The 15,156-nt window shown below is 57.2% G+C and overlaps 1 protein-coding gene across 2 annotated transcripts in view; it reads right to left on the bottom strand.

Annotated features, from left to right (window-relative positions):
- The window catches only part of KCNIP1 (potassium voltage-gated channel interacting protein 1), a 245,608-nt gene that overhangs the window by 150,260 nt on the left and 80,192 nt on the right, over nucleotides 1-15,156 (bottom strand). The window contains exon 1 of one of the 2 annotated variants that reach the window (XM_037057751.1): nucleotides 12,828-13,320. The exons of the other annotated variant lie outside the window; for it this stretch is intronic. Within the exon in view, the coding sequence (XP_036913646.1) occupies nucleotides 12,828-13,074 (247 nt within the window). The 5' untranslated portion in view covers nucleotides 13,075-13,320. Of the gene's footprint in view, nucleotides 1-12,827; nucleotides 13,321-15,156 lie in introns of those variants that run through there. 2 annotated transcript variants of the gene reach the window in all.

Genomic DNA, 15,156 nt, shown 5'->3' with positions numbered 1-15,156 from the left:
ACATTCAGAACTACCTCCATTTATTGAGCCCTGACTATAGGCCAGTCCCTAAAAGCCACCAGACCCTACCATGTCAGCATGTGGTCACTCCTTTTCCGCCTGGCGGTGGAAAAGGCCCTGGGGGTGCCTCTCACTTGCCCAGGGTAGTGGGTGGGCCCTGGAGGCATTGAACTTGAGGCCACTTCTGTAATCTCTCCCAGGATGGGGAACCCAGGGTGGGGGGTTGGGGAGGAGGGACTTATTGCCTAAAGAACAAAAAAATGTCTCAGGGGTGGGTCCTGCCTCTCCTTCCTGCGGCACAGAGGCCGGGCTCTGAGGAGGGGGGCCCCAGAAGCAGCTGGTGGGAGGTGTCTTCTCCACTGTTCTCTTTGGTTAGCACAGAATTGGGGCGGAACACAGTCAGGCTTGGCTGGCCTCCAGGGCAGTCTTCCCAGCTCGCCAGAGCAGAGGGCGCTGCACCGTCCACGCTGGTCAAGGTCTGCACACGGGCACGTGCCGAGGTGATGGGAAGCTGCCTGAGAGCCCTGTGTACCTCGGGAGGCGAGACATCGAACCCTGGTGAGTTCACACAGCAGCACCGCCGGTTTCCTTTCCAAGTGTGTCCTGTCACCCCACAAATACTGAAATCTGACCACGGCTCTCCCCTGCACTGCGGCACGCTGGGGGTGCCAGTGTCAAGAAGGCAGCTCAGTAAAACCGTTTCTGAACGCAGTCGCCACGGGTAAGAGGAGGAATCTAGAGGGTGAGCTGGTTTGTCTTGTTCTTCCTTCCCCCCTGCGGACAAACCCCCCCCCCCCAGGGGGAATTCGGATTCTAGGGGTCGGAAACCCTTCCGCGCAGCCTGGCCGAAGACGACAGATTGGACAAAGGGCTCAAGTCCCCCAGCACTGCTGCCACCACGACCACCGATGTCACTATCGCCAACGCCACCAGTGCCAGCCTCACCCCCTCCTGTCACCACCACCGCCACCCTACTGTCACCATTATCCCCACCACGATAATCAGGTCACCAGTCACATCAGCAGGGCTTCCACAGCACCGGTACCACCGTGGACACTATTACTATAGTCACTGTCACCAACGCTTCGGCCATGGCCAACATTATCCCTACACCGTTATCGCCACTGATTCCATCTACCTGCTATCACCATCACCATGGCTGCCACCGCCACCGCCACTGGCACCACACTCCTCAAAATCACTCCTACCCTTGCTCACACATTGCTTTAGTTTACCCAACACTCCAGCCACGCTATCTCACTTAATCCCTGTAACACTCTAGGGAGCTGTCATCAGGACGCTTGTTGCTATTTAAGAGAGGAAGAAGCAGACATGCAGAGAGGGGCTGAACGATTTGCTTAAATACACAGCTCTGAGAGGTAAGCCAGGGCTGGCCCTCGGTTCTCTTTCACCCCACACTTCACACCTTTTTCTCTCCGGCAAGCAATTCTAAGCTGCGACGCAACAGCCTCCAAGGTGCTATGTTTGCACGAAAACCACAATCGCTGATTTTCAGATCCTGTGGATGTGCCGTGGGGGCGGGGTGCTCAACGCTGTGCCCAAGAGTCTTTGCTGCATTAATCCTAATTGGGGAACCCCAAATCCTCGTGCATCTCTGGGAGATGTCACACCAAGGCACCGAGTACCAACCACGTGCCCGAGCCGTGCTGGGCTCCCGGGAGAAGCTCCGGAGAGCAGAAAGAAAGGCCCCGTGCTCTGGGGTACCTGTGTCTGACTGGTGTGTCAGGGAAGTGACCATGGAGCAATTCCAGGCAATCAACTGCTAAACCATGGCACAGGTCACACTGTGAGTGCCCTGGGAGGGGATGGGGCCTAGGGGGTGTGGGCTGCCAGGTCCCCGGAAGACTCCTGGGGAGACAGAGCAAGGGTGAAAGGGGACAGTCCCGATCTCGGTTCCTCCTTCCTTTCCTTGCCCTTGCTCTCTCCTACCGTCCCGGGTCTTTCCGCCACCTTCCTGAGTGTGGACGGCCTGACTGGTCTCTGCCTCCACTCTGTCCCCTCTCATTTCTAATGGCTACCTTTCTATTGATGTCATCCAAGTCACAGAAGGGTGAAATATCACTGCCATTTTTTTTATTCCTTCTCCTTCCTTGCTGTCTCCCTCTAGCTGGCTGCTCGGACCACTCCATCTGCCCAGAATGTCACTGACCTGCATTCCTGCACAGGCCAAGCCAGCTGTATTCTCAGACTCCAATGCTGCCTGTCTCAGGCCCCCTCTCAGGCAGAGATGCTCTGTTCCTGTCCTGAGCACCATGCCCCACCCCCGACTGTGGTATAATCCGCAGTTCAGGACAGTGAGATGCCCCGACACAGGCCAGCCTGGTGGCTAAGCGTGCAGGCCCTGGCATCCAACCCTCCAGGTTCAAATCCCGGCACAGACACTGTCCTACATAACCAGCCTCCTCCAGCAGCTTCTTCCTCAGGGGATGCAGACGGGAGCCTGACTTGGCGGCAGCACGAGCTACGCGACGTGGACCAACGTGCAGTGTGGTCGTTCTGGACGACCAGGAAGAATCAGAGCTGCAAGGGAGGCAGCGCAAGGGGAGGATGGATGGTAGGGGAAGTGGGGAGTGACGGGGGTGCCCCGACAGGGTCAGGATAGAATCCAATACTCCATCTCTAGCCCCAGGCCTTCCCGCCCCTCCCTAGTATGCACGCTGGGAACGCATCAAATAACAGGGAGCTTCCGTCAATCCGGGCTGGCATGCATCCTGGTTCTCCCACTGGCCATGTGGGGCGTGAACCTGGTTCTTCCCCAGCTTTAGTTTCCTTGCCCAGAGAATGGGGGGGGGGGGTGAAAGCATACTTCTCACGGTATGAGATCTCACATGTTAGAGGGGGGTAATCATTGTACCGACCTCATAGGTTATTATGAGGATTCAATGAATGTATCCAAAGCACTTAGGATAGCACTAGGCACAAAGTACCATACAGGGTGGGGCAAACCTGGGTTTATGGTTGCTTGTATGGAAAATAATGTGATAATGAATCGATAACAGTACAAGCCTGAGCTCTGTGCTCTGCATACTCTGTAAGCCAGCTGCCCCACCCTGTGTAACTGTCCCTTCTTCTTACTGTTCTTTTTTCCTTATTACGCTAAGATCTTTAAAAATATTTTGTGATTGTGGTTCTATTTGCCAACACCTTGCACAGAGCCCAGCACACAGTAGGTATTCAACACACCTATTTTGAAAAATCGGCATTTTTATTTTTCCTGTCTGGTTGCAACTCCGATGTGGAAAATACCCCCAAAGGCACATTCAGAAGGCGGCCGAAGCACCAACAAAGGAGGAGCATCAAAAATCATGGGAAAAAAACAACAACATGTTTTGGAAGTACATTTCAAAAAACCCCATCAAAGTAGTCATGGTGGCAACACTCCAACTTTTGACAGACTTCTTGGACGCACTTTCCTGTTTCTGTTTTGAGTTGTCTGTGCAGCAGCTGGTGGGGCCGTGGAGGTGGAGGCTTCACCATTTAGCCTGAGAGGGCCTTTGGTGCTGAGAGTCCCAACCAGCCCGGGCCGGCCTGGCCTGGAGCAAAGGACGGGCGCCCCCAGCCACCCCCCAACCCCCGGGCTGTGTGAGCAGGGAAGCTCCTCTACGAGATACCTGCTGAGTGTGGGATCTGACCACCGGGGAGAGTCCCTGTGTGGGTGAGGCCCGGGGATGGGGAGGAAGGGGGCCACACGTGGGGGCCTCTGCACTGACTCCCTGTGAGCTGGGTGCTGCGGGCCTTGGGGACCCGCCTCCAGCAGCCACCAGAGGCCTCCTTCCCCTCTGGACCCAGGGCCAGCATGAGCGAGGTGCTGGCGGTCCCAGGGGGAGGCTGGCGGCTGTCATTTCTGTGTCCCGAGAGCTTGGCAGCTAGCAGCAGCTGATCGGCCTGTTCTTGTCCCGATGTGCTCTCTGGCTGGAGGAGGGGGCTGTGTGGTGGGGGGCCCTGGAATCAGCCATGCTTCAATCCTTTCTCTTTAATCACCAGATACTCAAAGAACCTCCCTGAGCCTCAGTTCCCCCATTTGCCAAGTGCGCATGGCACAGGACTGGCACAGGGCCACCGGAAAAAATGAAAGGAGGAGACCGAGGCAGGCAGCAGGGTGTGGGAGGCAGGGGCTCTCAGAAACCCAAACCTCTCCTCTCCAGCAATGATCCCCTCTCTCCCCAACACCTACCCCCCGTCGAGCCCTCTGGCCCCACTCGCTGCTCAGGGCAGGGCGCTTTCTACAAGAATCAGGACTGTTCGTTTTCCGACAAAGAAGGTCTAGGAGGCCCCGTGGAAAAGGGAAAAGCACTGACTTTCATGCTTCCTGATCTCCCTTTGTCCGCTAGACTCCCACCGACTTCTGTCAACTCTTCTGGCTTCCAGCCCCACACAGAGGCTTTGCACATGAACCAGGCCGCCAGCCTGCTCTGCCCTGAGCACTGCCCGTGGGGTCCCCCGTGGAGAGAGGCTCCAGTCCACCCTGCACCCTGTCCTGGTCTGTGGTCTCAGAAGCAACTCAGATGAAGGCCCAGAAAGACAACTTGTTATACCTTCAGAACCCAGAGGTATAAGGGGATGGCTGTAGAATCAAGAGTCAGGGTCTCCCACAGAAATTAAAATGTACCGGGCACACGCAGTCCTGTGCTTCTGGTTTTAAAAAAGAAAAAAAGGAAGGGAGGGAGGGAGGGAAGGGAAGGGAAGGAAAAAAAGAAAAGAACATCTCAACTGCAGAAATGCTAGATCAGAGAAATCTGACTTCACTGCGAGCCATACGACGGCAACCAGGGCTGGAGACGCTTGGGGTTCAGACCCCGGCTCTGACACTCAAGCTGTGTGACTGTGGGCAAACCACTCGCCTTCTCTGGGCTGTTTTGTTATCTGTAAGATGAAACTTGAACCAGAAGCTTTTGAAGGTCCCTTCCAGCTTGATATAAAATCTTATAAGAATATATGTCTCTTCTAATTATATACACAGGCATGCCGCTGGAGGCTGCATTTTTAACGAGCCCCAGGCGATGCCAAGGCTGCAGGTCCCAGGACCACACTTTGAGCAACACGGTTCCAGAGGCATTCTCACCATGACCCGGCCACCGTATCTTATGTGCATTATTGCATTTAATCCTCGTAACAACCCACTTTGGAGGAAATCACTATCGACACCCTATCCTCTGGATGTGGAAAAGAAGGCTCGAAGAGGCGTGGTGGCCTGTCTGAGGTCGAGCAGCCGACCCTACGCAGAGCCAGGTTTCGCATCCGGGTCTAAGGGGACCCTCCCACATCCGCCACAGCAAGTGCATCTGTGTGACACAGACTGAGGCCAACATGTGGCTAAGGACAAAGGGAACTCTCGAGAGAGCAGAAGGCCGATGCGCCAGTGAGTTCCAGGGTTTGTTTCCTTTGCAAGGATGACAAGTCAGTGACCACCTGACCCCTCCCCACCCCTCTGGACCACGTGGCAACACTGACCAAATCTGGTGGCTGATTATGAAGGCTGGAGACTCCAACACGTGTGGAGATATTTAAGGGTTTGATCCTCCCCTGACAGGCAGTGATGGCTGTAACAAAAGGAGGGAAATTTAGTTCTCATAAATGAGTAGAGCAGAAGATAGATGTTTAATCGCATTAATGAATTTGCTAATTGGCCTTCTGCCTGCAATCACTTCAGATTCGGGCTCGGGCAGGGTCAGATGAAGTGGAGACAGATCTGGAGGGCTTCGAGACGGGGCTAAAAGCCTTCTGCTCTAGGACAGCAGAGGGCTGGGTTGTTCGGTGTGGCTAATGAGGAGCTCCAGTCTAGCCCCGCCTGCCTTCTCCCCAGCCGCCGTGCTCCCCGTTTCAGCTGTTCCTCCTCCAGGCTGGGCCGGGCGTGGGGGGTGGGAGGGAGCCGGGGTGATGTGCAGCTGCTTGGGTCCTGGGATCAGCTGGGAGCAGGCACTGCTCGCCACAAGCCGTGTGACCCTGGCCAAGGCACTTCGCTTCTTAGAGCCTCAGTGTCCTCATCTGCAGAGTGGGAACTGGAATGGGGTCTGTCTGCCAGGGCCCGGGGGAGATGAAGAAAATAACACAGGAGAAGGGCAGAGCCAGGCGCCTGGCACAGAGAAGAGGCAGATTGGTGTGAGCTGCTGTTGTTACTATTATCACCGTTATTGGAAGATGGTCCACATGTCCCTACCCCCCTGATGGGAATGTCTTCCGTCGTCTGAAACTCAACGCCCCGTAGGAGTCACCAGAGAAGCTGCTCAGGGTTCTGGTGGCTCTGGGCCTGAGAGAGAGGGACTCAGGGGCCACGGTCTGAAGGGACAGAGACTGTGAGGGGCTGCAAGAAGCATCCTACAAATGGGGCAACGGAGGAGGAAGGCACCTGCCCCTTGAGGGACAAGAGGCTGCAGCAAAGCCAGTGTGACCCCAAGCTGCTGAAACCACCTCACCGTGAGCGAAGAGGCGCTCACCACCCCCTTGAGCCCCCCCACGGCCCCACAAGGGAGACACCGTCATCGTCCCCACTTTACAGAGGAGGAAACCGAGGCTCAGAGAGAGATGCAGCGAAGTCACCGAGCCAGAGTGTGAGTCCAAGGCTCCTCCTTTAACCGAGGGACTGTAACTGTTGCGCAGTCCTGGTCCTAGGTCCCTGACTGGATCGTGGCTCCCATTCCTTCCCCCACACTGCCCGCCCCGGGGGGCCTTCCGTTGGAATGAATCCAAAGCCCTGCTCCTGGGGCCCACGCACAGCGAGCTAGTACATCCCGACTGACCTCGGCAACTCCCTGAAAGTGACCCATTTAAGATGCTACCTGGAGCGAGGCGAAGCGTTTAAAGATAAGTCAAGTTCCTCTGAAGGCTCCAGAACTCTCAGGTGGAGCGTGACAGCCCCTCTCCCTGACCCTCTCCCTGCCTCTCTCTCCTAAGCACCGCTCCCTCTCTGCCTGATGAATGGGAAGGGACTTCGGCTCCAGGGCCATTATGCAGAACCTGGCGGCGCCCCTCCTTGCGAGCAGACCTGGACGTCTCTGCGCAGCTGCATCCCTGCACGCTCGGGGCCGCCCACGGCACCCACCTGGGCCAATCATCCTCTCTCCCACACAGCGGACACCCATCAAGTCTGGGCCCTGGGTCAGGCCGTGCAGAGGCCCTGCAGTGAGGCCCATTGCCTCAGAGCTAGGCAGAGAGAGAACTGTGTGAACCAACAACATTTCGTGTGCGAGACTGGAGCGAGGGGGAGTGCAACGGCGGTGGGGGAGCCGGGGGGTGGGGGGCTCTGCCTGCAGGAGCCGGAGGTGGGGTGCGGCGGGGGGGATACTGAATGAGCTCTTGAAGGACCTGCAGGAGGCGTGAAAGGACGTGGAAGAAGCAGCTCAGTGAGCAAGTGAAGGGGCGGACAGACACACAGGCTCCTCATCCCACCCAGATAAGGTGAACCTGAACCTGAAATGCCAGGGAGGTCTTCTGAGTCAGTCCTCACTGTAGTTATTTTAAAACATTTTATTTACTTATTTGTACAGAGGGGGAGGGGGTAGAAAGAGAGGGAGAGAAACCTCAATGTGTGGTTGCCTCTCACACATCCCCACTGGGGACCTGGCCCACAGCCCAGGCATGTGCCCTGACTGGGAATGGAACCAGCAACCCTTTGGTTCGCAGGCCAGCGCTCAATCCACTGAGCCCCACCAGACAGGCCACTTTAGTTTTTCGAATGAATCCACAAAAGAGTGAAAGCTTAGAGGTCCTTTCCCATCTTCCCAGCTTCCCCAAAGACACTACGTGTCTGCTGGTATTCAAAACACCACCAGGATTCTTCTCGACTGAATTTACAATTTCTCGCTTTCTAAGAAGCAGGTGCTGTATGTACGTTTACTATGATCTGTACCGGGGCTTTCTCTACCACCAACTCCTTCCACCTCTCATGGTTGGGGGAGGGGGGCGGGGAGCAGAGGGGCTTAGAGCCAAGATTTGGGAGCACAGCCATTAATGCTCTCCGTGCAAAGACAAATCTTTGACTGCAGCCTTTCGAGGACTTCACTCCTTACTAAGTTATGCACACAGGCCCTCATTTCCTCCATCACGTCTGCTATCACACATTTCACACGACACGTATTGATTTCCCCGTTCATTCCATCACTCGCTTTTCCACGCCCCTGCTCACTGGCGCACGTACGAAGCTATTACCGAGCAAAGCCCTTCTGGGTACACAGACAGGTCTGAGTCTCAGTTGCTTTCCAGGCACTGGAATGAGAATCTGCACCGATTTTAGGCAGCTGTCCCCTCTCTTCCCTCTCTCAGTCTCCCCCCCGCCCCCTGCCTCCTGATTTCTGTTCGCCTTCAACTCCATTCAGTTTCTTCCGAGGGACCAGAACTGCACCAGACCCTGGGCGTGGCCTACTTTTGTGACTGTCAGGGGGCTGGGGACTAGACACACTGTTATCGGCATTCCCCTGCTGAGGGGTAAACAGATTCAGAACATTTCGGAGACAAAGCCAATTCAAAGCCAGCAGACCAGATAACAGAATTCTTTCCAGGCAGAGGGCTGGTAACTGAAATTCCAGTGGTGTACTAACTTTTCCTGCAGGGTCTGCAATTAAAGGGAAAAAAACAGAGAGCGGCCAGCCATCCCATTCTTCATCATTTCTTCCAGAAAAGACTTGTTGAGTGCCTACTGCGTGCAACGCGCCGAGCCGCAGGCTGTGAAAGATGATTCAGACAAGCTCCCCCCAAGACGCCGACACTCTGGGGTGAAATGAGGGTTAAAACCACCATCCCTTCAGCAGCGCAACTGAAAGGGTGACTTGAGAGTCATGAGAAATTCGTCTTCAAAGATTCAGGAATTTAGATGGAAGGAATCACTTTTCTCTGGGGCCTGGGGAAGCCTTCCAGAATGTGGAAACAGCTGGGTGAAGTCTTGGAATGTGGGCAGAATTTTAACTATTGGCAAGGAGATGGGGGGCGGGGGCGGCGGGGAAGGGTGAACCAGAGTTAAAGGGATGGACAGAGACGCAGCAGCAGACAATGCCCAAGGCACGGATGCCTCTGCAAACCAGCATGCCTCTTCTGGACAGAAGGAGAGCCACATTTCCCAGGAGAGGCAGCCTGCCCAGTGTCACCGGAGGCCAGGGCCCTGTAACAGCAGGGCAATGGCTTCTCTCCGCGTCGCTGCCTCTTGCTGGCCGCCCAGATCACTCCGAGTAGAACGTGCTTCCCCACCGACAGGCCCCAGACCCAGCCTTGCCGGGCGCTCCCTGGTCTAGGGGCCAGGGGGCCAGTCCCACATCTGTTTCTAACTTGCCATGTGGCCTTAGAAAAGCAATGAGCAGCTGTGGGATTTTGTTCGCGCGTCATTTCAGTGAGCATTCTGGAGATCCTGTGCTCAGTCCTTCCAGAAGGTCTGAGAGCTTCATGCAGTCGTGGGGGATAGCCCAGCCTCCACGGCAACCTGGGGCTATTTCCCAGGGAGGGGCCTTCCTAGTGATGTTCTCCCTCAATTCTCTCGCCACCCCGCCCCCCACTGCAGACCCAGCTGCCACAGCTGCACCTCCTCCTCTGGGGACTCCGACACCCCAACCCTTCCCACTGACCCACCCAAGCCCAGAGCACTGGTCTCGGTATGCTAAGCACATGCAAAACTACTGGAGCCCGAAATGCTACCTGGGACCAGGGTGCAGAGGCTGCATCCCCTGAAGCAGGGCTTTTGCCACCTTCATTGAAGGCAGAGACCCCAAACGGAGACAGAAAATACACTGGAACGCCTTTCTACGCTGACGTGGCTCTCTGCTTCCTTCGGATTCCGGCTGCCTTCAGGACACTCTTCCCTGAGCGGGGCAGGAGCAACCCTCTCCCAGTACTAAGCACATACAGCTTTTGCTGCATTTTAAAAACATACGAGTGCTACAAAATCCTGTTTTCAAAGCATGCAGGGTACTTATGGAGCAGGCTGGAATGTTTTCAGGGCCGCCAGCAGCAGCAGCAACAGCAGCAGAGGTCGGGAGGGGCTGCAGCAATGGGGTTTGGGGTCCTGGTCACCTCGGCAGGGCTGCACGGGCGCTCCAGAAACCGGCTCCCCGGACACTCCGAGGCACTGACCACTTCCAGGATGGCCTCACTCCAGGCATTCAGAAGCCCCAAACAGGAGGGCCATAAATTACACAGCGGCTAAAATTTGCTGACTGCTTATTATGTAGCAGAGCTTGGCTGAAGCAATTGGCTTGTGTTGTTATCCTTGAAATCCACACACCACACAGCTATAAGATGGTAACCGCTACTGTCCCTGTTTTATAGTTGAGGAAAATAAGCCTTAGGCATACAGCTCGTAAGTGATAGAGCCTGGATTTGAACCCAGCAGGGGGACTGGCAACCTCGAGGCAGACCTCCTCCACTCTCTCTGACTACATCTCATTAGATGTGAGCCCCACGTCTCCGAGATCACAGCTGCCACTCTGGTAAGAGCATCAGCAACGAAAACCCACAAATCTGAGAACTGGGTGAAACCTGAGGAAATGTCTAATGTAACTACCTCCTTTTATAAAGGAGAAACTGAGGTCCCGGTGGGGAACACTCATCTCCCAGGCAGTTTCCAAGCCGCCTGCCTCTCTGCGGGAAGGGTCTTCTGCAGATTGGCTTTCCAGAGTGCAAGACAGGAAAATGGGCCCCTGCTACAGGGCAAACGCCTGGGAGCTGGTGGTCAGCAATGAGGTGGGGCTTTGCGCGGCAGGGGGCGGCCGCTCAGGGCTCGGCAGCTTGTGAGAGCTAAATCTGAATGCACACACGGATAAAGCACCCAGCACTGCGTCAGGCACACAGTAGGAGCTCAGTGAATGCTGGGGCCCTCGGCCCTCTTTCATAGAATCCTGGGAGGGAGAAGCAAAGAGCGTTGGCCTCTGGGAATCCTGTGGGGATGCAGTCGGGGTGACCTGCAGTTTTGTGTGGGAGAAGAGAATGGTAGACAGGCATGCCTGAGCTCTAAGCCTTCGCCCAGCCCTGTACACGGAGCTCCACATCCATCAACCATTTGATCTTCAGATCCTTCCCACAATCCCTTCTGGGCCCCTGGTGGCTGCAGCCAGCAGTGTGAGGGTCTTCCTCCCTCCACTTCCCCACACACCCAGTCTCCTGCCTGGAAGTAGTAATTCTCATACAAGTATGGATGAGAAAACTGAGGCCTGAAGAAGGGAAGGGACTTGTCCGAGGTTACAGAGGGAGGGACTCACACCCGGACTCTGCTAGGTATGGAGCTGCCTCCCAAAAGTGCCACAGGCATAGAAAATAATTTAAAACGAACACCTGAGACCCTTGTCCCCACAGTCTGCTGGCCTATGAGATGCATGGAAGTCAGACAGACAGATGATTGAGGCGGGGATAGAGATTCAGGGCTGAATCTCACCCGGAGTCGAGCAGTATCGGAGGGTTCTGAATGTCAAGGCCAAGGCTGGCAGACCTGTTGGTCCTGCCTGGGACGGCCAAGAGGGCAGCCAGTCCCTTCCCTGACAGGAGGATGCGCAATTTAGCGGGAGAAATGGGCCGAAGCCTCTTCCGTGTTTCAGACTGTGAACACCAGCCCGGCTTCGTCCCTGATGGTCTTTTCCCAGAGACCTCACTCCTTGGGGCAGCCAGCCTGACGTTTGTGGGGGGCTGGGTCAGATGCCTGGACCCCCCAAGGACAGGTCACTCGGGAGGGCTCTGCGAGGTGGACTCCCCCAATCCATCCGCTGAGACCAACCAAAGCCCTAAGAGAAGCCTCTTGGGGTGCACCCTGGGGTGCACCATTATCCTGACACATCTAATCACTAGCATTAGGGGTGAAGGGCCTTGCCTGAGGCCACAGGGGGAGGGATTCACGCCAGAACTGGGGCTTCCACGGCAGAATTTGAAGGTATCAGTGTCAGGTCACTGCAGTCCTCCTACCCCCCCATGACAGGAGTTGAGCGTGAAACAAAACAACATCAAAACCATCATTTTCTTCTCTCTAACGGTACCCAGCCTCTGCCTGCCAACCACCAACTTCTTCACTGCTGGATGGGAGGCCGGCACGACACACGTCTGTCCCAACTTCACTGGGACCCACCTGGTGACGGCCCCGCTGGGGACAGAGAGCAGGTCTCAGCTGGGGAAAGGCGGCTGTGGCGCGGGGGTGGGAGGGGCCCCGGGACGTCGCGCTTTCTAACCCTTGGTGTGAGCTCAGTTCCCCGCCACACCCTGGCAGTGCCCGTGGCTCCCAGTGGCTCCACAGCACGGCGGCACCCCTGTGCGATGCCCTGTCTCCTAAAGACTCCCCGAGCCACCAGGACGAGAGCCCTGGGAGGTGCACCACCTGGCAGCAGCTGATTCCTTTTGGCTTGCAGAGGGTTTCTGGGGCGGGCAGGCTGAGCACCCTCTCCTTGCTAGTGACGGGCTCCCAGGTCTGCACCAGCTTCGCCACCCGGGGAGTGGTGAGTGTGTGAGCACCCTCGCTGGGTGCCCGGAGTCACACAATCACCTGCCGTCATGGGAACGGGAAGAGCCGCCCAACACTTTGTCCCCACCCTCGACAATTGTCACCCCCCTTCACCGGGAATCTGCCCCTTCCTTCTGCTCTTAGGGGTTTCCCCAGAAGGAGGGTCCTGGTGCCCATCACCCTGGAAACAGGCACCGGCCCCCACTCTGGCGCCCTCCTCTGTGCCTTCACGGCTGTTCACACCAATTCTCCCGCCGGCTTCGTACTCCTCTGGATACAGAGGTGTGGACCTGCTCCTAAAGGAGGGGGAAGTCTGGGCCAGAGGAGTCAGGTGGGACACCCCAGCTCAGCCTTGAGCACCCCCCAACCCAGCCAGGGGAACAATAGGAAGAAGGAGGCATCTTACCTTTCGAGGGTCGTCTTTGTTTGGTTTGCAGTGAAGAGAAGGTGCCCATGACAGCCCCCATGGCAGCTGAGACTTGAGTTGGGACCCGGGCCCTGCCCCACCCCTCCCCTGGAAAGAAAATCAGTGTGGATCCTCCACCCGGAACTGGAGGGGAAAAAGCGCCCAGCAGCTCGCTTGCAGCTTGGTATTCAGGGAGCGTGGGGCCGGCAATGGGAAGCCTTTTCTTTTCGTCTTCAGCCCCGCACATTCACTGACTCGCCGGGCCAGGGCTGCCCGCGAGCCCTCGGACCCCAGCCCGGCTGCTTCCTTAGCCAAGGGCCGGCGACGGTGCCTCGGAGCCTGCCTGGAGCTGGACACGGGGCGGACGCCCGCCCGCCCGGCCGAGGCTACCGAGCCAGCGCTGTGTGCGGTGCGGGAGCCGTGCTTCGCCCGCCCCTCCTGCCGCCGCACGCTCGGCTCCCCTCCCGGCGCTCCGGCTGGGTCTCCGGGGGCCGAGTACCAATCATGAATGAACAGAGCCGGGACCGCGCGGAGCGGAGCCGCGCGCCCGCCTGCCCGCCCGCTGCCTGCCCGCTGGCGGCAGGCAAGCCTGAGCCGCGCAGAGAGCACCCGGTGGGTGGATAACCTCAGGGGGGTGGGGCAGAGCCGGGTCGCCCGGGGCTCTTGCGGGGCGCCAGGGACCCGCCGCTGCCCACGCCCCTTCACGCCCTCCCAAGCAGTGTGTGGACTCCTAGAGGCTGCGCTCCAGACCCGGCCCAAGCACCTGGCTCATGGGTGGGATTCCGGGGGCAGCAGATTGCGTCTGGGATAAATGTGTATGCGCTGCATTATTTTACTTGACTGCAAGGGAAACCTTACTTCACTCACCACCTGGATTCACGGGGTGGAGGGAAAAAGTGTGCCCTACCAGGGAGGGGAGAAAAACATATATGCGACTGGGCTGTCAGGGAGGAGGGGCCCCTTCTGCCGCTCCAAGGCCAGGGCCACCTTCTCGTGACAGAGAGCTGGGGACAGCAAAAGAGTCCTGCGCCCCTTTGGGCCCCTGCTTCCTCTTTTTGCTGTTTCTTTCCTGACTCTCTCCCTCCTTCACTCTCCTCCCCCCACCCAGACTAATCAGCCGTCAGCCTTGGGGCAGACTTGGAGTTCATGTTGAAGTTAGGCAGCAGTCTACCTGCTGTGAGTTCTCACTCCACGTCACACAGACCAGAACCCCAGTTTCAGCTTCTCATGCAAAGGGGCAAAGTCGGGGTCCACCCCTATGGCTTCTCCTCAGCCCTCTGGGGTGCTGAAATGCAAGTCTCGCTTCCTGGCGGCCTGAGGAGGAGTTACCCCTTCCCCAAACGGTAGTTACCTGGGTCCCCCCTGTGCACAGGGTCCCACAACATGTGTGTGCACGTCGTCACACACACATATGGGCACAGGTCCTGCCAGCCCACACAGGTGCTGCCAGGGTGCACACAGACACACACAGCCACAATATACCCACAGGCGCGTCCACAGGGCCCCATACGGGACACAGGCACCCAGGCCTGGAGGTGAACCCAGAGTCAGAGCAGAACGCATCCCAGTCACCCATTCACCCAGGCTCACAGCCTCACAGGCACGTGGTCATCCCCTAAGGGTGCAGCTTCCCCTCATCCAGCCCACTAGCTGCCCTTTCAGGGATACAAGTCTCCTGCGACTTGGCTAGGGACCTGAGTGACTTTAGCTATGCGGCACGTAGCGCTTCCTCAAGTCCAAACACGTCCTGTTTTGTGTAAGAGAGAAGGTACACCGCAAACATCCACCCCCTGTGGTTGCACTGCCCATTGCTGTGTGACCCACATGACCCCCACGTGACCCCACACCCTGCGAATGAGGTAGATCATTACCACAGTAGGTCTAATCATTACCATAGTGAGAAACCGAGGCTAAGACCTTCTTCACCTGAAGTGACCCAGCCAGAAGGTGGGATTAGGACTTGGAGTCCGGGGCTCTGTCACTGCCTCCGGATGGCAGATGAGGATGTGGGGGCCACGGAGGTGGGGAGAGCACCCCTGGGTGCCACCAGAGTGGAAGCTTCAGCCCTCCTAACTGCCGGCGCTCATCTGCCTCATCCAGGAGGCCTGTAATTCTGAATGCGGGAGGGTTGGAAGGGGCTCGCCCTTGCCTCCGTCCTGCCCACCCCTGCTCGGGAAGAAGGGAGGGGTGCAGCTGAAGCCACAGGTCACGTGAGAGGACCCATGAGGACAACCAGGAGTCAAGGAACAGAGAAGGTGTCTTTGCTGGGGCGAGGGTGGTGCTGCAGTCCCAGCCTTCTCAGATCCCCCGTTGGGGCGCCAAGCCACTC

Source organism: Sturnira hondurensis, unplaced genomic scaffold (genome assembly GCF_014824575.4).
Source record: "Sturnira hondurensis isolate 20B ecotype Veracruz unplaced genomic scaffold, ASM1482457v3 Scaffold0009733, whole genome shotgun sequence".
Classification (NCBI taxonomy): Eukaryota; Metazoa; Chordata; class Mammalia; order Chiroptera; family Phyllostomidae; genus Sturnira; species Sturnira hondurensis.
Note: the sequence above shows the minus strand (reverse complement) of the source record. Positions and strands in the feature narration are given on the sequence as shown.